At 32.4% G+C, this 25,510-nt stretch overlaps 1 protein-coding gene across 2 annotated transcripts in view; it reads right to left on the bottom strand.

Moving 5' to 3' along the window:
- The window catches only part of ktub (Tub domain-containing protein ktub), a 243,816-nt gene extending 219,579 nt beyond the window's left edge, over positions 1 to 24,237 (bottom strand). The window contains exons 1-2 of one of the 2 annotated variants that reach the window (XM_035369949.2): positions 24,088 to 24,237; positions 9,901 to 9,997 (exon numbers count right to left, since the gene is read on the bottom strand). In XM_035369949.2, coding sequence (XP_035225840.1) covers positions 9,901 to 9,997; positions 24,088 to 24,152 — 162 coding nt within the window. In that variant the 5' untranslated portion in view covers positions 24,153 to 24,237. Of the gene's footprint in view, positions 1 to 9,900; positions 9,998 to 15,057; positions 15,213 to 24,087 lie in introns of those variants that run through there. The other variant, XM_035369950.2, reaches the window with a different exon arrangement.
- Positions 24,238 to 25,510: the final 1,273 nt, after the last annotated feature.

Raw genomic sequence — 25,510 nt, 5'->3', positions numbered from 1 at the left:
TGCTCATAGGAGCTACAGCTAACTAACCAACCCATTTTGTGTCCATGCTACTGATACGCGATTTTTTCTTTAAGATCTTTTGTCAGAAAAGTGTGACACTTTGTTTCCTGACGAAGAAAATTTTTCAGTCATTTTACTTTCAAAATTCGGCCCATTGTACATTTAAAGATCTTTACGCCTGAAAGAGATGGAATTATGTGAAATCCTTCTCTTCTGAAAATCAAACGGTGGCTCGTACACTTATTGTTATCTGAATAATGACTTGAGTTTTAAATAATCAGAAACAATGTGCTGATAACGATTAATCAACCACGAAATAACTTGAATAGACTGTTTATTTGGGTATAATTCATCAAAAATTCATTTTTCTCACGTCATCAGTATGTTCATCTTCCCCTTCTTAGCCGAATTCAAATTTCAGTTCAGGAAAGGAAACTGCGCAATCAAATTCTAACAAAGCAAGTCAAATTACCGTCAGTTCTCATTTCCCACTGGAAACTGTCTGATAAATGACACTAAAATTAAATAATACGGGTATTTTATTCAGATGATTCTATTGTTCTACTACAAAATCTCAGTCAAGGAAGAAGAGGAGGACGAAAAAAACATTTTTGCGGTTCATATAAAATATCCTTTCATTAAATGCAAAATGTTGCATATTAGCATTTCTAAGAATGGCAGTTTGAAACCCATGCTTGTGCATTTTACATTTTCCTTAAACTAAAAAATACCTTTTGGAAACTGCCATTCGAATTCATATCACACGTAAATATCATCAGCATTGTATTAGATGATCTGAAAACATTAAATCAATGACATTTCGGATAATTTCGAGAGTATAAACGTGGACTTTATTTAATTCGAGTAATTTGGCTATCTCATTAACATTTTTCATTAAAATTGTTTGCCTACGGAATCCGTATAAAATACTAAAAGATACCACGTCTTTATTTTATTTAAAGGTCTTTATTTTATTTTATTAGTTTCTTAAACTGGAACAATGGGTCTGCAATTGACTATGCAAAAGAAATTAGTTGCGCAATCTTTTTCAAACATTCTGCAGAATATTTTTAGAAGATTCTATAGAGTGCGCGCGTTTGTTATTGCATTAGCGGTAGCTCTTAGAACATGTTACCTACAAGCACAAAGATTCTATCGCTCTTCTGCAGTTTTTATGTACTTACTTTTATCTTCTCTACTAGCGGCTTGCAGAATTAAGTAGGTAACAAGAAATGGCAAATAATATAATGTGCTATTAAAAAAAATTCCGTTAACATAAATTTATAATGTTACTTGAGCAGAAATTACTGCAAAATGCTAAACTACTAAAATCATCTCCACTTTCCATTAAATATTAATTTAAAATTTAAAATAAAAGTACTTTTATTAAATTAGTCATGCTAAAATAAGAAAATAAAATATAATAACATTTTCTGAATACACAAAATCTGCTAACATTTTCTGATTACTTAAATCTTATTTGCATGTTATTAAAATAATGCGAAGAATAGCGACTGCCTCGATCTAAATTGTTTTCTTAGTATCCTTTTCGCCAGCTTTGTTACGAGAATCCATGGTAATAGAAATACTCAACGGATATCCGGGTCAAAAAATATATTTTGTGACAGATGGTGCACTTGCTAATTCTGCACACCTGCTCTCTTTGGTGACCTCTATGTAATGATCGCAGTGCTCAAGTTACTGAAAACTGAGGCCTGCTAATTTATGCGCTGGGAATACATAAACACCTTATTGCTCAAATCTGACTTACCGAAAGTAGAGTTCTAGTTTTTTTTTTCCGCGTAAGATTTAGAAAATTCTAGTTTATGGTAACAACATAAATTGTACCAGAGCTAGAAATGTATACTGTGTAAGTGAACATAAGTTATTTAAATTAATAACTTGAAAACATTTCTCTGGAATATTGACTATAGTATTATCAGTAAGAATTTTTACATATGCTTTTTAATATACCAAGTTTTTCATTTAAATCTTCAATGCGAAAAGGATAGTTGCGGCAAAATTCTTCTTCCTCGGTTTCCAAGTCATAAATCTAATTTACAAAAAAATAAGTAAATGAGGCATATATACACATGTATATATGGGTAACCAAGAGAAATTATTATAAGCCAAAAAAACCCTCGTTTTTATGAGGAAACATTTAGTACCTGTTTGTGAAAGAAATCTTCAAATACACGAACTACTTTCCATCACATGCAAAAGCAAATTTTGTTACTGTTTAGAGCCCTTTAGAATTTGGCATGAATAAAAATCCGCTTCGGTCTAGAATTCGCAGCCCTACAGACAAGAACATGATTATTATACTGGCCACCAAGAAGTCCGGAATTTACACCTTGCAATTGTTCCTTGGGGAGAAACATCAAGAAACATGTTTTTGTTCTTTCTCATAATTATGATCTCAAATAATGCATTATAACAAGTGTTGTGCTTATGGAAAGACTTATTCTGACGTATTTGCGAAAATACGTCATGCTGAAAAACGTATTTGGGAAGAACTTGACTATCGCATTGATATCTGCCGTGTTACAAAGGGGTCACACATAGAACATTTGTAACTCAACTATCAAACCTCGGGCCATTTTCTTCTAATCCTGTAAGTAATTCAGCCACTGTTAAAAGTCTAATTTCTATAAAACTTTGAATGTATTTGCTTCTTTTCAGCTGACTCAGTGTTGTTTTCAAAACAAAATTACAGTATTTTGGTCTAGCCAGTATAAGTTTTGTAAAATTACATTCATTTGAGTCTGTTTGTTTCTCAGCAGTTTTTGTGTTTATATTTTACCTATAGTGCAATGCTTTCATATAAATACCAGGATTTTATTTTAAAAATGATTGAGTTCTGGCTGTGAAATATTTAAATCGAATATAAACAGTGTAGCCATCTGAAGTCAAAAATATCTGTTGAGAAACACAGGCATTTCAGTTTGTAGAGTCATTAGGTTATTTGGAAGCAGAAAAGATGAAAAATATGCAACCGCCTTCGCCGGGAATCGAACCACGGACTTCTGGAATACCGGCCCAGCGTGCTACCTTATACCCGAAGGCACGCTAGGGAAGTGGGAGAAATACCTTATATACTCCCCTTCTTAAAGGGCGACTAGGGTTTTAGGGGACCTAATCGCCAAAATCCTGGGTCCGGAGGGTTCATCATTCACAACCCTGTTAGTACGGGCGCCACTTGTAGAGTCATTAGGTTAATTGGAAGCAGAAAAGATAAAAAATATGCAACCGTGTTCGCCGGGGATGGAACCACGGACCTCTGGAATACCGGCCCAGCGTGCTACCTTACACCCCGAAGGCACGCTAGGGAAGTGGGAGAAATACCTTATATACCCCCCTTCTTAAAGGGCAACTAGGGTTTTAGGGGACCTACTCGCCAAATCCTGGGTGCGGAGAATCATCATCCACAACCCTTTTAGTTCGGGCGCCACTTGTAGAGTCATTAGATTGACTAGAAGCAGGCAAGATGAAAAATATGCAACCGCCTTCGCCGGGAATCGAACCACGGACCTCTGGAATACCGGCCCAGCGTGCTACCGTTACACCACGAAGGCACGCTAGGGAAGTGGGAGAAATACCTTATAAATTAGACATACAAAGATTTTAAAGCAGAATCCAGCGCCATTTGTAGAAATTAAATTTAAAGAGTTGTCTGATAGTAAAGTTAAATAATTTAGCTCTGCTTCATTTAGCTGAGTGCTTTCGTATAATTAGCTACGTTCAGAGCTGAGCCCTTTCGCCTGTAAAAATTATTACAAAATAATGAGAAGATGAGAAAAACCATACCTAAACATCACTAGAAAAAAAACTCATTCAACTGCAAAAATCATATAAGTAATCAGGAGGGAAGCACGCACATCTAAAAATTTAGGAAATGTGCGCCTATTAACTAGGCCTGATTAAGAGAATCTGACGCTTTAAAAACAGAAAATTTTCAAGGAAGTTTTTCTGTTCTTAGTTACGAATTACGAAGAATTTCTTCGCAAGAGCCTTCAAACTGCATTCATAGTGTAAACCTTTCTCGGTATTTTGAATTATACTGAAATATCTCACGTTGTTAATTCATTTTAAGAAATTTGTAATTGCTGCCAAAGTACTGAAAGTTCAGATTTAAAGGTTTTTTTTTTTATGTTTGTTGTTGTTTGAGAAACCACGTTTATAGAAGATGAAAAAATTATAAAAGGAGCTGGAATTTCAGTCAATTAATTATAATTAAGATTCGTGGCTTGCATTGAAAGTTAAAGTAAACAGTAATAAAAAGTTTATTTTATAAAGAAAAGGAAAGCGTTGTTTGGTTAGCTATGGGAAACTCCTCAGAGGCTGTCCAACAAAGAAAAAGCAATCTTTCATAGAAAAATTTCTAAAGGAAACATATTGACAAGTAAAGAAAGAAATTTGGATTTTGTGTACATTCCTATCACACACGCATGCACCCTCCCCCCCACAAAAAATATATCTGCGATCTGAGCATTATAACACTTTTATATGATTGGGGCACCAAAAAGTTACATTTCCGTTTTCTTAAAATAATTATCTTTTACCTTTCATTGTCGAGTAAAACAGTTTCTTGCTTATATATCTAAATGCCGTTAATTTTAAAATATCGGTAGTTCATATTATTCCCTAAAATGAGAAGGACATATAAAATACAAAGAAGACAAAAATACGTTAAACATTGATAGAAAATTCCTGATATTTAGTGAATTATGGTAACAGTAAAGGAATGGAGATTTTCAAAAGATTTTTCATTATTATATTAATTTTGTGCATTGGGGTTTAAAATTAAGGCACCAAACATAACAGTTTAGAGTTGTAAAAATGCTGGAGTCATTATAATTAAAATAATTACTTTTGTTATCAATTTTGATCTGGTTTGGCTTGATTATGGCAAAGCCCTCAAGGCCTATCTGTTTAAGGAAAGGGATACATTTGTGGAGTCTAAAGTAAACTGGCTCGCATATTCATTACACATGGGGAAAACTACAAAAATGCTCGTTTGCGGGATTCGAGCTTCGGGTCGAAATGCCAGTGTTCAACGATTTTACCGCTAGGCCTCTGGTGGGCTCGCAGTATTGAGCGGGAGATGGACTTTAATTACTACACGTTTGGCGCTTTATAACCCTGTGAGGTTATACGCCATTACACTAACAAACCAGTGTTGATTTGGAGAACAGAAATACAATGTGGTTTTTAAAGCAAAAATTAATAAATAAATAAAATCTAGTTCTAAAAAGTAATTTCTTATTTAAATCGGATTAGATACGTGTTGTCTGTAAATAAATCTTAAAATTGTCATGCCATAAGCATATTATTTCTCGAAAAATTTACTTCTAGATTTAGGGTTTTAATTCACATGTATGAATAATAAAACCAGAAAAAAAATTTCTGCTTTTAACGGAAATCAACACTTTTTTTCAAATTCATAGTTAAAATAATTATACATAAAAACAAATTTAACTTCAAAAACGTTAGGGAAGAGAGTCAAAATTAGAGGAAAAAAAAAGACTCAAGATATTGTCTCTTAATGAACCACTCAAAACATATTAATCGTTTGAAATAATGTAGTTTTAAGCTACAAGTTTATAAAATTAATAAATTCAGTAAAACGAAACTTCAGTTCTGCAAGTTTATTGTATTATGAATACGTGGGTGAACCACACGCATTCAGAATCAATATATCATGCGTATTAAACAGCATTCTGTAAATTATGTTAATTTATTCTTGAATACATAGCAGTAACACAATTTTCGTCCTCTCTGCATCAGAAACTAGAACAGTGAAATATTTAAAATTGAAAAGAGACGGCTCGTACATAACGTTTCGAATTATTAAATCACACAAAGAGCCAACGGTGAGAAACAGAATTTTCTATAACACAATCAGATGAATACGTTTACTATGAGCTGAAAAATGATTTTCATAATTGTATAGCAATGGCCTTAATGAGCAAGTGGATTTGATTTCAAAAGAGTAGCAGGGTTTCGGGAGCAATGAATCAGTTTACTATAATTCAAATTTTTAAATAAAATAAATTCAGGATTCATAAAACAATGTATACTACGTATTTACCAGTTGTGTGTGTGTGCGGAAAATTATTAATAACGGAAGAACTCTGTGAATATTTTTAGTTAATTCTATTATTTTTGCTGTGGTTTGAAGTCAATTTAGTATGAATTGGAAAATTTACTGATAGGGAAAGCAGTCGAAAAGACTGAAATTACATGCTTCGTTCGTGCCCTCGCTGCTTTGTTGCGGGAAAATACCTTGCGAGTAATGTGAACAGGGATACCACAAACAGAATTTGCTGGTTCCACTTTGACAGCAGTTTTGTTAAGGCACTAGAAGGAACAAATAGGCAATAAAGATTAATTTAAAATAAAACAATTTTAAATTTTCTTCCGTGTAGTTTCTTCGTTTCTTTCTTCAGTTCACTTTCGATTTAAACCTATGGGAAACTGTACGTATAATATTCGTTCATTTTATTTCTAGGGTTTCACTTCATCTGGTAAAGTTAATTAGTCCAATAACACTAACAGACGTGTACCGAATTATCGCTAAGTTTGAAACAAAGTCGTGAGAAGGTTAAAAATAACTTCTTTATTTAAGCAGAGTTTAGAATGTAATGCCATTCTCTTGTGCTTCAATATAAGCCAAAACTCGTGGTGTTACAACTAAATAGAAAAATCAAATTTAAGTTAACGGTGGAATTGTAGTCAAAGTCATCTAGTATAGTAATTAATTATACACAATTAATTACTATACTAGAAGTTGGCTCACTACTGCACCGGAGCGTCAGAATTTTAAGTGTCGCTGCGATAGAAGGTAAGGCCGAATCATTACAATTAACAGAGCTGTGGAAAACTGGTAACCGCAGAGCACATGCGATGCCAGAAACAGACATTCAGACAGACTACTCATTTGCATTCAGGGGAGGAATACTAGAAGGAGAAGTTATAGTAAAGACTGAAATTTTAAGTAACTGGTTAGTTAAAAATTCCTTACACATTACTTTTTAAATAAATGTCTGAAGACATACAATACCGAATGAGGAATAACTTAAATGATAAGTAAATGCTCTTTATGAATTTCTTAAGAACATGATGTTAGCATTCAAGATTTAACTTTCCTCGTATGTGCTCTTGTGCTTTAACTATCATAACCTCTAACCTGTTATTTGAAGGTCCCTTTGTTCGGCTTTGGATAAAAGAATAGGGGATTTTTCAAGATCCCTTGCTTCCGAACTTTTCGCTTCTCCGCGGTTTCTTTCAGCATATAAGAAAATTGATATGAAGCAAGCGTAAATTATTGGCAAGACGAAACTACTTTTATTGATCTACAACGATGCGGCCTTTTAAAGAAGGGGATATTTTGATGTCCTACGAATATTTGAATTATTGCTGAACTTAGTAGAGAAACAGATGAAAACTGAAATTAATAAAGGTATCAAGGTAGTTAAAAATCAGAAGCAGATAATCCGGTGCTGGGTTCGTTTCTCGATATGAAAAGTGAAGCTGCATGGGCGTTTCGCATGCTTTTCGCATATATACTAACTTAATTATGAGTTAGATTCCTATAGAGATATTTCCACAGAAAACACCTTAGCAAATATCCCTCGAGATCTGAGACACAGTTTACCATCTTTCAGGAAAACAATGATATCTTGCGAAAATAATTTTAATTCCTCATATTGCAAAATATAAGTTTGAGGTTTAAATATTACACACGTAAATACGTAAATAACAGAAGTACTATATCTTCTTATTTAAAGCTAATATTCTGTTATAAAGTTGTAATATGTCCAAAACTGATATTCATTGGTTAGGAAAATGTAGAATTAATTATAACAAAGGTTTGCCTAAAGAGAATAAATTAATTAGCCACTCAAGAGGAAAAAAAAAGAACAACTATTTCTGTTGTTTCATCTTTTTAAATATTTTACACTTTAATGGAAAATATTTATACTCAGAAAAATATATAAAAACTAGCAGCGGAATACTTTTCACAAATAAAAAACTATTTAAAATCGTCAGCCAAAAGTAAATTTTTTAATGGCGAAATATACAAAATAATTTCGTTATAAATTATATCAGCGATTAAAATTTGGTACAATGTTCAAACTGTATTTGAATGCAAAATATTTTCCAAACCTAGTAGTCCTCCCCCCACATACACATCCGCGGCTAATACATTCCAAGATTTAAAAAGGAATAAAATCATTTTGCAGAATGATTCTGCCCCTTGACTTTTTGCAGAATATGGTTTCTTGCTTAATTTCTTTTTAAGAAATAAAGATATTCTTCATAATACTTTTGTCCCTATTTTGCATAACACCTAATACATATCTGACACTACTTTCCTGCTTCTCGTTCATATAAAACGACTATGGTCTTAATGAATGGCATTTTATGAGTACTAAGATCGGTTTACATTATGGCTATGTGTTATGTTATGGTTTAATAAATAAATCGTCATTTTTCGAAAGCAGGGAGGGAAAAAGTGTTATTTACAATAAAGCTGTTCGAAATGCACTGTTTAGTCAAAATTCGTGCAATTTCTAACCAACCACTTGAAATATTCCCTAAAATATTTATTGCAGATAAATTTATTGCATTAATGAATTATATTTGTTTAGAGTGATCCGTATTTAGCAATGTAAAGTTACTATTGTTCCTTAGTACGTGCTATTCCTTTTTCATATCAAACTTCATATAACTTTGAAGTTTAGATCTGTAATAACACTACCACTATCACATGTCTTAAAATTGCGATTTTGTCCCAAAATGTTGTCATAAATGCGAACAATTTCACCTTAGAAAATTATCAATGGAGACTTACATAGATTAATTAATTAACGGATCCCTTTTCTTACTACAGTATTTTAACAGTACAGTACTTATCTGCTCTTAAAATTTTGATTTCTTAATGTAGAATTGTATGTATATCATAGCATGAAATTTCAGTTAATTCTTAAAATTCTGTAAGTTTTTTTTTTTTTTAACCGGGGGACTCTTTATTTCTGTGTTCCAAAGGTAAAGCGACATTGGCATTATTTTTGTCTACAGGCTCATAATCGTCTTAATTTAACATAGGTGAAACAAAAGACTATTTTATAAAGCTAAAAAAATTATAGATATAAAGTAAAGCTGATCTGAAATCCAATCCACTAATGTTTCACGTGAAACTATTGAAATAAGAAATTTTAAGTTTATTTTAGTGATGCAACAAGTTTAAAGAAAATTCAAAACGTAACGAACTTATCTGAATGGAAAACAAGTCATCGGAGATCTGCCACCCCAGTCATTCTTAAAGTTAAATGAAGGCAGAGTTTTTTTAAATTACTAATCTGAAAAATGCATAAAAGTATAAACTAAGGCTATGAGTACCATTTAAATAATTTCTTCCTTTAAGAAACTAACACCGTGAAATTAAGCAATTTCTTGACCACCATTATCATTATTTTATCATAGTGTTAATTACTACCAAATTTTTGTTTACCAATTAGTTAAAAATAGTTTGGATTTCGTTTCGTGGGTATTTCGATGAAAATTATTATTTTGAGGGAAAAATTTCTTTTTAATCAGTTTTGAAAGATTATTGCTCTTCGTCAAAGTTAAAAACAGTTTTTAAAAATTAAACAAAGAATTATCCGAAGGAATTATCACGTGGTGGTATCCATTATCGATATATTTAGTACTTTATGTTTTTATCGTGTGTGATAGTTAAATTTATGACATATAAAAGTGCTGTGAATGAAATAAGTCAGTCATCGTTCCAAACGCAGAATGAAATTAGTAAGTCATCCCCTCAAACGCAGTCAACTCAACGGACATTTCAGGATCTTATTTTAGCTATCTTAAAGAAATAAAATGTTAGTTTACCTGTTTGTCAAGTTTTTCTTTTATGTGTCGAGCATCTGGCTTTGCTTTCATGGATTCATTCTGAAGAACAGCCCCGGGAGGTCCATTCCAGTCGTTGCTGATAGGAGAAAAAGAAAATTATAATTTCTGTACAGAAGTTCTTTTTTTTTTTTACTTTGAAAGTTATTTGCAAAAAAAAATTTTTTTTAACTTTGAAAGTTATTTGCAAAAAAGAAAAAAAAAAAAATCATCAAAACATAGAATTTGACGCAGAAATTTTTGTACTGTTAACTTATAGCAACATTAATCTTTTTTGAAGAAACATCAAAGCGGTACTTATATTAAAACGGTGCAACCGACCAAGATTTTGACTTCGAAACCTCAAACTTCCTAAAAATACTATGAGAAATAGGTACTCTCCCGATCTTTTATAATACCGAAATGCCTAGTACTTTATATCTGGGCATGTTCTCTTTTAACATACTGCCTTAATTTCTTGGGCATGTTTTACGATGTATGCATAAACTCTTACTTAAAATTGTTATTAAAATATAATGTGATGTAAATATAAGGCCTGGCTCGCCTGGAGAGTTTAAATCATAATAATGAAATATGATAAAAGAGAAATTAATTGAAATATGTACTCTTAATCTGAAATAAAATATGACCATCGGGAATCATAATATGAGTAGCAATACTTTGTTCCAAAGTCCTGGTATTACGCGTTAATGGAAAGCATTAGGGAAACGTTGAGAACTAAATGATTAAAATTTAAAGGCGAGCTCATTTTTCATTTAGAATATAAGTAAGGAAATGTCACAAAGCCTTAAATTCGAAATAAACTTCCACTGGGTCATTAAAACATTAATAAGCAAAAAGAAATGTCAGCTGGTTCCATAAGATTACTTATTTATTCTGACATCACCTAACAGATCACTTTTACAATTGTTCTCATTATCTTTTAACTAATTACGCTATTTGTTCTTAAGAAATAACCTTTTTTTTCCCATTATGTTGGCAGATTTAAATGGCGCAAAATGAAACTGAACCGAGAAATAGGATATTAAATTTTCTGTTTTCATTAGACAGAAAAAATACACATAAATTCAATTAATGTGAAAAGAGAGTAACATTTGAAGTCCTAGTATAAATCAAAAAGAAATTTAAAATGTTTTTGTGGAATAATTACCGAGTCGCAAAAATTAGGGGAAAACATTGTTTAAAGAGTATCTAGGTGTTAAAATGTATATTAAGCACATACAGATTTTCAGTGCATGTATGTAATGCAGATTTTAAAGAAGTATTACTGACATGCAGGTTTCAAAAGTATGTTAACTATATAAAAGCATGCAAAGACATAATTTAATATTAAATCCATGACAGGCTCTAAAGTTTACTTATCAGTTTCTACAACTTTTTGTGCAGAACAAAACAATGTTTTGAATCAAACATCATTTGTCTTCTGATTTATTACGCAAGAGTGGAAAAAAAACGCGAAAGTGTGTGAAATCTTTTGCTGCTTGAAGAACCGCTGATTAATTGAATGGCTAAAGCACAAAATGATTTTTTTCCCCTTCATTTAATTATCTGAGGCACAAAGTATTAAATACGTAGTGATTCAGTGACTGTATGAAAAGTAAATATGGAACAGTTTCTATCAGACATTCTTTACAAATGCTTCCCGTCTGAGACAGAAACTTCTATTAAGCTTGTTTTCATTATCAATTAAATAACCCTTTGTTAATCAACTTAATTTGTAGAGAAAAGAGACGTTTGGCAGCCAGAAATCGTAAAAACTGACCGTGCCTTTCCCAGCACTAGAGCTTCAGAAGGTCGAGTAGGGGACTATTGCTGTGAGGTACTAATTATTGAACCATAAGAGCAAAGGGAGGAGTATAGTTCATTCCTCTCAACCTCATAGGTAAGTTTTATTCATTCAAACAATTTTGCTTAACTACAGTGTAATTTACGTATAGATCTATGTCGATATAATAATATATTATCCGATTTATCGTGACTTTGTTTAGTAACAATTGGAGCTTTTCCGATTCTGAACATCTTTTGAACTCTGTTTCGTTATTTAAAAATTTTAACCATGCATAAATATTTAGCCATATATGAAATATTTCGTAACAATTCGTATATTAATAGGACTCGTATCCCTTAAGTTAGCCATCTTCTATTTTAAAGACTGTTTTAGCTTGGTTACATATTCGGAAATCATTACCATTTTTAAATTCATAAGGATCATGAGAGAAGCAAGGAGTGGGTTCCCTTCTTTGTAGTGAATATTTCTGCGTCTGTTCGTGTTCTTTAAATTTATTTTGAATTTTAAAAATTTTTTCGCATATTAATAATATTATACCTTTTATCAGAGCCAGAGAAACCTTCTCTTTTGCCCTATTATGATTAATATATTTCGTTAGCGATATTATACTGATGCTTTCTTTGGAGAATTACTCAAGCAATGACGATATTTCTGAAAATATTGCTGTTACTACAACGCAATACATTTGCAGTATACTGTGTTTCAAAGAAACGTATCCCGAAATTGCAAGCCCTTCATATGCCTCATTAATTTTCGCAGTTGAGAGTCACTTTCATTAGAAATATTTTCATTGTTTCCAAGCCTATTATCTATTGGTTTGTTAAACCACAAACACTTAATTAGCTTTATTTTCAAAATAAATGCACAAAGTAAAGAATAATTTTCATTGTAATGCTTGAGTATGATATACGTACATATGAGTAAGAGCACATTAGAAATCCTGCATGTTTAGATTAGATTAGGTTAAGCTATCTGGGACAAAACCCATAAGAGCTATCTGGTAAGGGAAGGGATGCCTTCATGAAGGACCTTCTCAAGGAAACTGGCTCGTATTCACGCTACACATGGGGGAACAGCAAAAAGCAATCATGCAGCCAAACCGTTCTCCTGGGCCCAAACCAGATCAAATGACCAGTATTCAATGGTCTTAACCATTGGCCATTTATAGGGGAACGAAATCCTGACTGAATTTCAGGAAGAACACTCACGGGATTTTCCGTAATTAATTAGTTAACTATTTTGATCGATTAAGGGTGTTGGAACATAAAAATCTTCAAAAAATGGTGATTTCGAATTTTTACATTTTCAAATTCTCTACACTTTTATCTTTCTAAAAATACTATTCTTTAATCTCTATGAAAATTAGAACTGTAAAAAATCCAGTTTTAATTTGTCATCGAATGCTTTGATAAATGAGGATTTTTACATAAAAACGCGTTTTTCTCCAAACGTGATTTTTCCATACTCGATGTACCTTTTCTCAGGAACTACTACTCACTGGGTATCTAAATTTTTTATGGGTTATTTATTAGGTTTCCTAATATTTACTGAAATGAGCTTTATGTGATAAACTAAGAAAAAAAATTAAAAAATGTTTTTATATGAGAAAATTGCTAACAAATATTTTGCTATGCCTAACAAAATATTTAGTAAATTATTCTAAAATTCAAAATGTTTCAAAAGCTCATTTCAGTATAATCAGATAAGTATACTTTATTTACACAAAAAAATTTAAGCATGTATCTACAGCAGATTTTGAGAAAAGGTACATCGAAAATGGCCAATTTAACATTGTCGGTATAGGGGTTTCTGATACACCTTAAACTAAATCATAATGCAGTTCATTAACACTGATTCAAAGTTTCAATATTAGAAAGTACATACTTTAACTTTTACGATGCAAATTTTATATTGTTTCATTAATTCATAGAACTTAATTTGTGGAATTCCACAATAACTTGCATTTCAGTTTAAATATAGTTTGTTTATTAAAAAAGAGTTAGGAGTTAGTTTTCCTGACAAATCCTTGATATTTATGAAACTTTTTACAAACATTACATATAGACATCAGTAATTCATTTACGCTTTTGTAAGGTCTTTAATGTTACATCAGTAGCAGAAATAGCATTACACTAAGCTGACTATCTGAGCATACGGGGATTTTTTACAAAATTGAGTCAACGACTCAATTGTAAAATCTCAATGTAGATAGTTTAAAATAAACTCTCATAAACATTTAGCGCGTTTACTATTTTGTTGTACATATAATTAACGAAAAGTTGCTGCTCCTTACAAAATATGTACAGAACTTAATTTCATGTTTTTTATTTGCTACAGCTAATTAATTATAACAGAAATTTTACACTTTAATATATTAATATAAATGCGACAAATGTTAATTTGAATGTTTATTTTGTACTAATATAAAAATGAGCATTATTTGAATATAAATAAAGTAATACTTAATAAATTGGTAATTTTAAATAAATTTCTAGGCTTTTATAGAAGTGATCTGTGGAAAACTTTTGTTCTTTTAATTCAGTGCTCAGGAAATCCAGAAGCGATGACTCCACTAAAAAGACAAAACAATAACCCGCATCTCCCAACTCTGACTACCGGAAGAGAACACCTGGTCTGCTCTGCTGTTCGTTTCAGTGTTTACTTACAATAGTACAAAAATAAACGTGAACAGAGATATATGTAAATCTAAATTGGCATCAAGAATACAAATTCACTAGTTAAGGTTATTGTTAAAATTTATACAATTTGTTAAGAAAATAAATTATTTGTGTTAGGAATTAAATTCAGTTAAATCGAAAAGAAATGAATAAACAAATTTTGGGAAAAACTTAAGCTATTTTGATCGACTAAAGTAAGTTCATTATTATAATTGTTTCTTTATGTTTAAATACAAAATTTTATCTTGCTCAGTTTAGGCAGTAATGCACCAATATGAAATCCACTTTATGGATATTAACTGCCTTCATTTTCAAATTTATTTTAGAGGAAATTTAAGTTTTTAAGATAGCACACGCTATAACAATTGCTTAGTAATTATGCATAATTGTTATAATTATTTATTCAGACATTTTGCTCTTAGATTACGAAACTGTTTCTTATATCCCCCAAGGTAGGTCGAGGGAAGCTTCGCCATAAATCGGCAATCGGTGCTTCTTAACACTTGTTTTTACCAAAATTTAATATATTGTACGAGAATGTGCAACTTCATGCGATATTTTCACAGAATTTACTAATTTAATTTTAATTATCATATCCAACATATTATTACTGTTACTGGCCCTGTTTACATGGTTTGATTAATTGTAATAAGGACAAGCAAATTAATTTACCTGCAAAATGTGCGGGACCATTTGGATCCATCCTCACCCCGAATACTGTCAACCATGGCAAATGTATACTGTCAAGTGTCACTGATTGGAACGTAAAGGCAACGCCGTTGTTCCGAAACAAATGACGCTTTGAATTGTGGAATGAAGGTACTAGGCCTCAGAATCAGACTTCGGACACACAACAAACCTGCGGTTGCCATGGTTACTCGATTAGCAACCCGTACGTAACCACGTGGAAGAAAACAACAGCGAGCGTATGAGTGAATGCGTTCTGTGGATCATATATGAAAATGAGCTCATTTTGTAATTCGATACACTATTCAAAATTGTAATAATTTTTATTCAGAGTTTAATGATTTAATTTTCATATTTACTCACGTGATATCGAATTTGATATGAAAATACAAACTTGCAACTCTGTCGTTGCTTTACGGTTTGTCAGTTGACTCATAAATGTCATTTTCTAAAGCAACTCACATTTGATTTTCTTATCATGAGAAGGTGGTTTTCTTATCGTAAGACACATTCTTCAGCTTATAATTCGTTAGATAATAGAGGAGTTATCTGAAAATCTAGTATCAGACATTTTAAAGTAATTTTTATAATCCCGCACTCAGCTACTTGAATTAATCGATGGATTTAGGAAAGCACTCAACTCTAAATAAAAATTTAAACAGAAATCGTAATTAATTTTTCAGTGTTACTTTCACGAATACCCTAAACTGGTGCCTAATCAGTCAAACGTGCAGTGGATGAATTGCTAAAGAATGAATGCCACTTTGCTAATAGGCCCAGAAACTTCATTTGGTTGCCTTTCCTTGAGGATATTGCAAACGCGTGATAAAATACATTTTGAAGAGCACTTAAACATAAAATAATATGCAATGGCAATAACTCCTTAAGCTAATCACCTCCAAAGGTGACTAGTATGTCTAAGAACATGAATAAAATTTAGTATAAAATGTTTCCTTTGCAAAGTGACCCTGTGAGTGACGATTTGAGTGCCCATTCATGTTGCTTGTCAAAAAGCGTTTTCTCTTTCTTTCATTTTGTCTTGGATTGCGATAAAAAATTAAAATGTTAACTGGATAGTAAATCTTACAAATTGTTATTCTTTTAATTATTTACCATATTATTTTATTAATTATTTACTGTATTATTTGATTTAGTCATACAGGAGTTAAAAAGATAATTAAATTTGATAGAACTGCAATTAGTTCCAAACTTGTAGTGATCATTAAGTTTCTCAGAGCAGGAATATGAAAGCTCAACCGTCTCTCACCAATATTCCAGCAAAGAAACTTCCATCTATCAGCTAGAAGTTCTACCAATTACATTACGAGAGCACGCGCAGGGGAATGCAATAATTCCGCATAAAAGTAGTATACTAGGTTGTTGCAAAGAATTCATTTCTTTCAATTTCTCAAAATTCAGCCTAACTAAACTTTGAATAGCCCACCAACCCACACTGACCACGCGGCTAAAGTCGCGAATTACTAGTAACTTCTTGCTGCTAGTAAAGTTCTGTTTCCGAAATATGCAGTTCCATATGTGTTTAAAAGTTTCTTCATCCCTAATACAATTATATTCTTTTCTTGTACAAAGCCATTCACAAAAAAAAAAAAAAAAAAAAAAAAAAAATCCCCTTCCCAGACATTTTAATTCTCACGTCTTTTGCACTTACTACTTACCAACAAATTTGCAACAGCTTGCGTATACAAATTTTTGAGAAGAAGCATATGTGTAAAGCAGTTTTCTGTTTGTAACAAAATCAAATATTACTTCTTTGCTAGGAAGATTTTAAAAACAAATATAGTGTACTTTATACAGTATTTTGGCTGCCTAATTGTCTGGATAATGGAAAATGTATGTACCGAACACATATATTATCATGATTTGAATTTACTGTAATCTGTTTCTGCCATACACATTTAGAAAATTCACTTTTGAAGTACGAGTATATTAGCTCATACACAACTTCGCAAACTGATTCACTCCACTTCCTTCCGCAGCATTACTAAATGATTTCGAAAGCATCTTTTACGTTTTCATTAAAGATCTTCAAAACTTTTGATACCTGAAGTTGAATAATAAGGGATCTTAGGAGCTTAAATATTTATGAAAAGTAATTAATAACAAGTTTCGCAACACTGCATTTATAAGACTTTTGGGGAATATGCAATAAAAGCAGAAGAAAAGAAGCATTTGCTGAATAAAGCAAGAGGAAGGACTCATTTATTAGAGTGCCATTTGGTAAACACTACTCCATTACGATTTTCAAATTCCATTCACTAAATGACGACCATTCGCCAAATTAGTCACCAAAACCATCGCCATAGGGAGATAGAAATTTACTCAAAGTTAAATAGACTTTACCCTGTACCATTGCTTCTTTAGTGTTTCAGGTTCATGATTTTGAACTGTTGAAGACAACAAATCTCATTCCGAAGAACAACCTTTTAGCTCGATAAATAAAAGGTTTCTCGCTGCCTTTTTTTGCTCCAGAATTCTCCAAATTCAATTAGGTCTTCGGAAATATCTTAAAATAGGGTTAAAAATATTTTATGTGTACAATACTTACGTTCAATGTAAAATTTCTACCGATAATATCTTCAAACTTCCTGAATTTTATTTGAGCTTTATTTCGAAAACTTTTTAAGTGTCTAATATAGTTCATTTCATTTAGGTGGCAAAGGTTTTTCCTTTAAATGTGTAGAGACATTAGGTTTTTTTGGAAGCAGGAGATGTGAAAAATGGGCAATGCCTTCGCTGGGACTCAAACCACGGGCCTCTCGAAAACGTGCCGAGTGTGCTACTGCCACACAACGAAGGCATGCTAAGAAGGCGGGCAAAATACCTTATATACTCCCGCTTTTAAAAGGAGACTGGAGATTAAAGGACCCATTTGCCAAATCCCGGTGGTAAAGAATCATCATTCACCACCTTTTAGTTCGGGCGCCACTGAAGAGACATTAGGTGTTTTTGGAAGCAGGAGATGGGGAAAATGAGCAATGCCTTCGCCGGGACTCGAACCACGGGCCTCTCGAATGCGCGCCGAGTGTGCTACAGCTGCACAACGAAGGCATGCTAAGAAGGCGGGAGAAATACCTTATAAATGTATAAACAGTAATTAGCCATCGTTAAACAAAACCAAGTTTTAGCAAAGTATACAAATGGAATAATTAGTTAACTGAGTGCGGCAAAATTGGCGAGCGCTATGTACATTAGAAGAAATGCTTTCGTGAGCGACTTTTTACAAGAAGCAAGTTTGTTCATGTTACTCGTGGGGGAAAACCACAAAATGTCTAGGCAGCCAACCCGTTGGCCGTAAAAGAAACCCAAGGCGAGCTACCAGTGATAAGCAAGCTTATTGAGTCATTGCTGATCTAGAACTGAAATGAATTAGATTCAAATTGTAATGCTGTCTTATGCATCGAGCTGCGATTCGCATTATATCTTATTGAAACGTACTGAATTATTTTGCAAATTAAGTTCATTATGATAACTGTTTTGTACTTACATATTATTTGTTTGAAACGTTACATCATATTGGTAATTGGTGATAATAAGCCTTAATTTGGTTGATTTTATGTGATTCATGAATGACGACTGCAAAGTGCGAATTTGCTTCTCGAACTTTGTCGGCTACATCGTTCGTTATTCGCCCCAACACACCGAGTGGTTCTATAAAGCGTTTCTGTTCACGTTACGCAGAAGTTACAGTACTGCATTATAGTACTGCCTAAGCAGTCGGTGAAAATTTTTATGCAAATTATGTGTTGTAATCAAAACCGTAACAAATGTCAAAATAATCGGAGATCCTATCTAGAATCATATAAATACTTATCAGTAGTCGCTCTAGCTGAGTTAACAAATAAAATGTTTTTAGATTGATCTGTTTCTCTTTTTATATCCAGACGCTTATCATTTCTCAGTGACAATAAGCGAATAACCCAAATTGTATATTCTGGCATCAAGGAGTCCGAAATTTTGTAGTGCAAAGTGATCCTGCTCAAATCATTATGCAGAGAAAAGCCGTTAATAATTATTGTTTGAATTTCTAGCTTCAAAATAACACGACAAATAACCAAAGCACGCTCAGTCTCTATCCAAATGGTATCCATCACCTACGTACATTAGCAAGTCAATGAGTAAATCACAACTGCTCTAAAATATCTCAAAAATACATGTGTAGTACAAGACATCTGAACAAAGTGTAAAGAATGGCCAGATGTGACGAACATGCGGCGATGTCGTACCCAAGGCACACATTAAATGCCTCACCAGCGCAACTAAATAAATATATTACTTAAACATAAATATAATCCTTTATTGAAGTAGTAATGTATTCCTGTTGTAACCACTGTGTGAAGTAATGTATAATTCAAGCAATGGTGTAAATGCCACCATCTGCCCAAGAATGTAATTACATCATTTATGCATCAGTTGTTGCTATGCATCATTATTAAGCATTATTTACTCAAGTGTTAGGCATTAGCTCAATACGTAAGTGCTTAAGTGTTATCATGATGCAACAATATGTATATAAAATGTATTCTAACATCGGTGTAATTCTGTTGTAACAATTGTATGTTATACACTGCATAAGTGAAAAAATGCATGCTCGTATTTAAGCAGTAGTGTAACACTTGTAACAATTGTGTGCATATAAAAGTATACTTCCAGCATCAATGTAATCCTGTTGTAACCATTGTGTGTATACACTGCATAAATGAGCTTAATGATTACACTGCATGTCCAGGCTTGTCGAATATTCAATAAATGAAAGCAAATTCACAAATTACCTTCTACACCTCTCCAAAAATATCAGCATTTAAGTATTAGTGTATACATGAGAACATATTACATAAATTGCTGTCTATTAATCTGTTCAAGCTCGTAAAATATCCAGTGACCTGTATACGCAACTGCACACAACAAACATTCAAGCTAATGAAACTAGTAATGGGGTAATTTGGATCTTTTAACAAGTAAGTAAACCCTGAAAGCAACTGCTGTACGATAAATGTTTTAATAATGCCATAGTTCCTGACATAAAATGGGACAATCGCTGACACCGCCAATGGTGGCAGTCGCACCAGACAACAGTTGAACCTCGATACTAGAACGGCAACGTAGGCTTAAGGAAGGCATTGTTAATCTGGATAGCTTCCGTAAGGGACCTATACCTACTTATTCAGGGTAATTAAAAGGTGGACCTTGCACTTAGAGAGAGTACGCCTATCGTTGTTCACCAGGCAAATTCAATTACTGCAATTTACGCATGTTTTTTTAACAGAGGAATATCTATGATCAAATTAAATCGTAAACACAAATATTTCAATTTGTTCTTTATTTTCCCTCCAGAAATACGATTCTTAAAATTTTTGTATTCGTTTTTAGCAACAAATTCGATGATTAAAATTCTTCTATGAACTCAACTGAGTCTTAATTTCTAAAAGACTTGGAATTTTTTTAAGGGAATGCACCAGCCATTTTAGGCTTTGGTCACTACTAATGCCAGATGGTCATTTTATTATGGAGGCAACTAACAGGTGACCACTGTTACCTCCTATGAAGGGGAAGATAATTTACATCTATGCCTTCTCTGGGATTCGAACCTGGGCCCTTCTGTACTGCAACCAGAGTCACTAACCACTTTCTTTTCTGGGAGAAGAAAGGCTTAGAGTAAAACGTTTTAAAAATGTAAATGCATTGAAATGAAAAAATATAAATTCGAATATTTGCTTTTAAAATCTGTTTAAATAACATTATTTATGCTAATATTTAAATTAAATCTGTTTAAATAACATTATTTATCCTAAATATTTATGCTAAAGTTTATTCGCCTTATCTAATTCAAATGCTAATCAGATGTTCATAACGTTGTATCATGTAAAACCTGATGTAAATAGTGTAAAGTTCTTTTGTTTGGAATCCTGCTTAGTTTTGTATTTGGCAAAGTGATTTTTAAAGATTTTGAACATTTCTGTTTATTACAAACTAGTGGAAAATGGATATTTCTACAGATTCGTCTTTAAGAATTTATCATTATCTTCGGATACAACAGTCATAAACAATCGCCTTCCCTTATTCTGAGTCAAAGCTTTTTCATCACCATTTGCGTCGAAGATTTATTCTGTAAGTCAGATAGCATTAAAAACATACAAATAAGTCTTAACTAAGAAAAAATTAGTAATTTCTCAAATTTAATCATAATTTGTCTTAAACCAAACATGAGCAGTAATGTTTACATGTCTCAAAGCAAACATGAGCTTAAAGCAAACATGAGCAGATATAAAGCGAGAGTTAAACTGTAAAAATAAATTTTAAAACTGATACTTAAATCACATCTAAAATAATTTTTTTTTCAGTTTAGTATATGCTGATCTATTTCTCATTTGTAAAATTTTATATGTAGTTATACACATGCCTTAAGTTAAATAAATTTCTTTCACCACTAATTTTGCAAAAATATTGATGACTAAATGTTTCAAATGAAGCTTTCATGTACATATATATGTAAGATAAAAAAATGTATTAATTCTAACTATAAATCGTAATTCAAATATAGCAGTAGCTTCTTAATTTTATTTAAATTAATTTCCTTTTTCTATTCTAAAGATAGTAATCTCATTTTGCACTGTGTTATTGAGAATAATCCATGTCATATGAATGTTACGTAACACTGATGATGTAAATGAAACTAAAACCCAACAGTCAATAATTTTACAACAGTATTAATTATCTAATCAAAATGCATTGGGAACCAGAACTAACTGAGTCTGAATTAAGATTTCCTGAACACTAAGCAGTTGCTTTCTACCCTTCGTCTCACTTAGACGGCTCTTCTTACTGCAGAGCTACCAAAAATGTGAACATTTAGAACTAGGCACTAATGCCCGTAATGTTCCAAGTTGTTTATGGCAGCAAAACATTTACTATTACATCTACGTCCCAGTGTTCCTACATCATTATTTCTAAAGTTGTTTTCATTACATACAGGTATATATATATATAAAACATACAGGTGCTTATTGCGTAGAGTTATATGTATATAATACGCTGCCTTCCCTATGAAAAACGTTTCACATTTTTAGCTTAATTCTTACTGAAAAGATGCTGAAAGAGAATCACGCCAAAGCAAAATTTATGATTAGGCAAAAAAGCAATCTTAGTTTGATGCAGATTTTATATAAAGCTCTTTCGATTTCAAAGATGAGAAGACACGGGTCCCTCTTCTTCAGGAGTAAAATGTTTTACTCTTCTTTTTTCCCATTGAAGAGAGACATATATATGATCACCTCAAGTCGATAGAGATTTATTCAAAATTTTCAACTAAGGTTGTTTTTTTTCCTACCTGATCTTAAATTGTATTGAAAGCCTGGACGAAAATATACTTATCTACGCAAATTATTAATATTACACATTATAGATACTTCAATTAAATATTAGTACTTAAACTATAAATATCATTTCGATTAAGGCAATGTGAAAGGGTCAATTTAAGAGTTGTTGTTGTAGTCAAACGAAAAATAGATTCCCTAAATATTTATGCTAGTATGATAAATTACACATTGCATGAATAAATAATTACCTTTGAGTAAGTATTTGAATTTTCATTGACCAGAAATTAGACTTCCAGGATAAACACATAGGTTATTTTAAGTCATGTTAAAATCGAAGCGCTTCTGCGTCGTGGGAAAATGTGGTGTATTTAATTATGGCAAAGCCTACTAGGACTATCTGCCTAAAGGGAGGGATGCCTTCGTGGAGGACTTTCTAAGGGAAACTGGCTCGTATACACGTTACACATGGGAAAAACCACGAAAACGCCCATGCAGCCAGCCCGTCCGCGGGATTCGAACCTCGGACCGAACTACCAGCGTTCAGCAACTTTACCGCTCGGCCGCTGATGGGCCACGGGAAAATGAAATTACCAAATAATATACAGATAATGCTATAATAAGTGGCCAAGTGGCAAACAAAATGCTAAACCAAAGTAATATACTGCTCTTAATGTCAATTTCGAGGTCATTTTGAAACCACTATTGCTTTTATCTAACGTGCAGTTTTCTTAGAGCGTTATGGGGTATTTATTTACTCTGGTTTTGTCATTTTCTGATACCATGAATATTGAATAATTTACATTTTGTTGATGATTTAGTTGTAATGATATAGTTAATAACCAGTGTGACTTGAGGTGTTTCTCAATTTGAAGTTGGGGAAAAAAGTAAATAATTAACAAAATTTGAAAAAAAAATCTATAAAATTTCCTCGTTCATGTGTTGATATCATACGAATTTTATAATAGAGTAGAAAATTTTGTAATTGAAACATTTACATCACTCTTTGATTTAGCCTGTAATAACTGAAGCTCTGTTATAGAATATTTTCTTGTCGAAAATTAATGTGGTAATTAAAATAAATTAATATGATATGTCGTAAATTAATTAAAGAACTTTTTCAGCAGTTATTATATTACAGAGAGCAACTGCTTATATTACCAGAGCTTCTGTATACCAACTTAGAATTTTGCTCTTGGGGATTTGCATCACTTTTGATTTCATATTTTAAAGGTAAATTCAGCTTTTATTCCAATTTAAAAGTTTGATATAAAAATTCATTTTGAAATTTGTTGGCTAGTTTACGTGCCGTGGTTTGTAGACCAAATGCTGTGTACTAAACAATATCAAATTAGTAGAAGCAACAACGTGACTATATCAAAAACATTGTACTGTTTTATAGAAGTGGATTTTTAGTTTAGTCTTAACGTTATATCTTAATTTTTAGCTAAAGATGTATAGTGTATTATAATAAACTTTGAATCATTTTATTTTCGCATTGTAAAATTTAAAAAGCAAGCGTAAGAAGTTGTAAAATAGTAAGCAGCGAAAACGAATCAGCATATTCGTATTCGTTCAAATCACAGACGGGAGCAAGCAACAGAGAAGCTGCGAAAAAAAACTGCGTATAGGATGGTGAGATTCCTTCTTGCGGATAAGATTCATGGAATTAAAAATGTCTTACCCTAAGTGAAATTGCATTCCTCTGAGATCATTGTAGTGAAGGGATTCCTTCATTTTTATTTCCATATATTTGATAGTTGCATAACCCTCAAACCATGTTCTTTTCTGGCAGTCGATATCAAGAGCAAGCGTCTAATTTTAAGACCAGAGGAGCAGGATAATAATAGTCAGCTTCTGAGGCGTGCTCGTGTTGACAATGACGTTGCAATCATGAATTTTCTGATTGGTGGAAATCTACGTAAGGAGGAAACTTCATGAGTAGCGAAAAGGAGTGACATGAAGTGTTTCGTCAAGAGCTCACAAAATCTCAATGGGAATGCCAAATGAGGCACTTCAGGAGCGGGCTTGTTTTACCACTAAATCTTAGATAGATGAACTTTGAATACGGAGGAGTGAGAGAAGTATTCTTATTTTAATTATGCGGGCGCAGTAAAATATTTTTCATTCTTTTCCACTTGAAAATCCTCTCTTCTCTGTCTCAAATCATACCAGTAATGCTCTTACAAATATGTACGAATCCTCATAGCAAAACGACGTATGATTATAAAGGTCATTTATTTTCTAAATGAAAAATAACTGTACTTAAACGTGATTTGCTTAGTGCGAACTGAAAATATAATGTTATTTAAAACAGTCATGTTAATATTAAACTAAATATGGAAAACATAAAAATTATTTTCCATACAAGAAGTGACTAACTCAAAATAATAACAATAACAATTACCGGCCAAAGACATCATCGGAAGAACAGTCGGGTGCCATATTTGAAAACCAGTAAAGAATGAAGTAGAACATCTATAATCTATTTCGGTTGGGTGAAACAAAACACACTCTACGAACACAATTGGAATATGTTTAGAACATAAACTAGCCATTATAGGCGTTGGCCACTAGTAACGCCGGAAGCGGTGGTCACTTTATTATGGAGAACTCTGGTGCTTTAAGCCTGTAACGGTTCTCGTTCTTGTTTCTTTAGCCATTGCTCGTTCTTAATTTATTCGTTTTTCTTAATGATGATGTGGAGGTAATTGCTTTTAAGCAAATGTATTTCGTAACCTAACGCCTTGGTCCCAACAGGTGAGTCTTCGCTGCTTTCTGTGAAACGACAGCTAATTTACATCCATGCCTCCTCGGGAATTCGAACCCGGGCCTTTTGGTATGGTAGTCAGAGTCATCAATCACTTTCCTGTCTGAGCGGCAAATTTAAACTTCTATATGAGCTTTCTAGAAAGAATATCCAGCTAGTAAGATGTTCCATACACTATTGAAAATTATTTCTCTTAAAAACTTGGTGTTGTAAAAGCTAAAATGGGCTCTTAAAAAATTAGTTAAAAATAAAAAACTTAAATCACTTTCGCTTCATAAAATTATTCAAGAAATCAATTATACTTTTTTTAGGGAAAATGTATCAGGTTTCAATAAAG

Source organism: Stegodyphus dumicola, chromosome X1 (assembly GCF_044657685.1).
Source record: "Stegodyphus dumicola isolate Sdum_Otavi_A_Nest chromosome X1, ASM4465768v1".
In the NCBI taxonomy this organism is placed as follows: Eukaryota; Metazoa; Arthropoda; class Arachnida; order Araneae; family Eresidae; genus Stegodyphus; species Stegodyphus dumicola.
The sequence above is the reverse complement of the archived record's forward strand: the minus strand, read 5'-3'. Positions and strand labels throughout refer to the sequence as shown.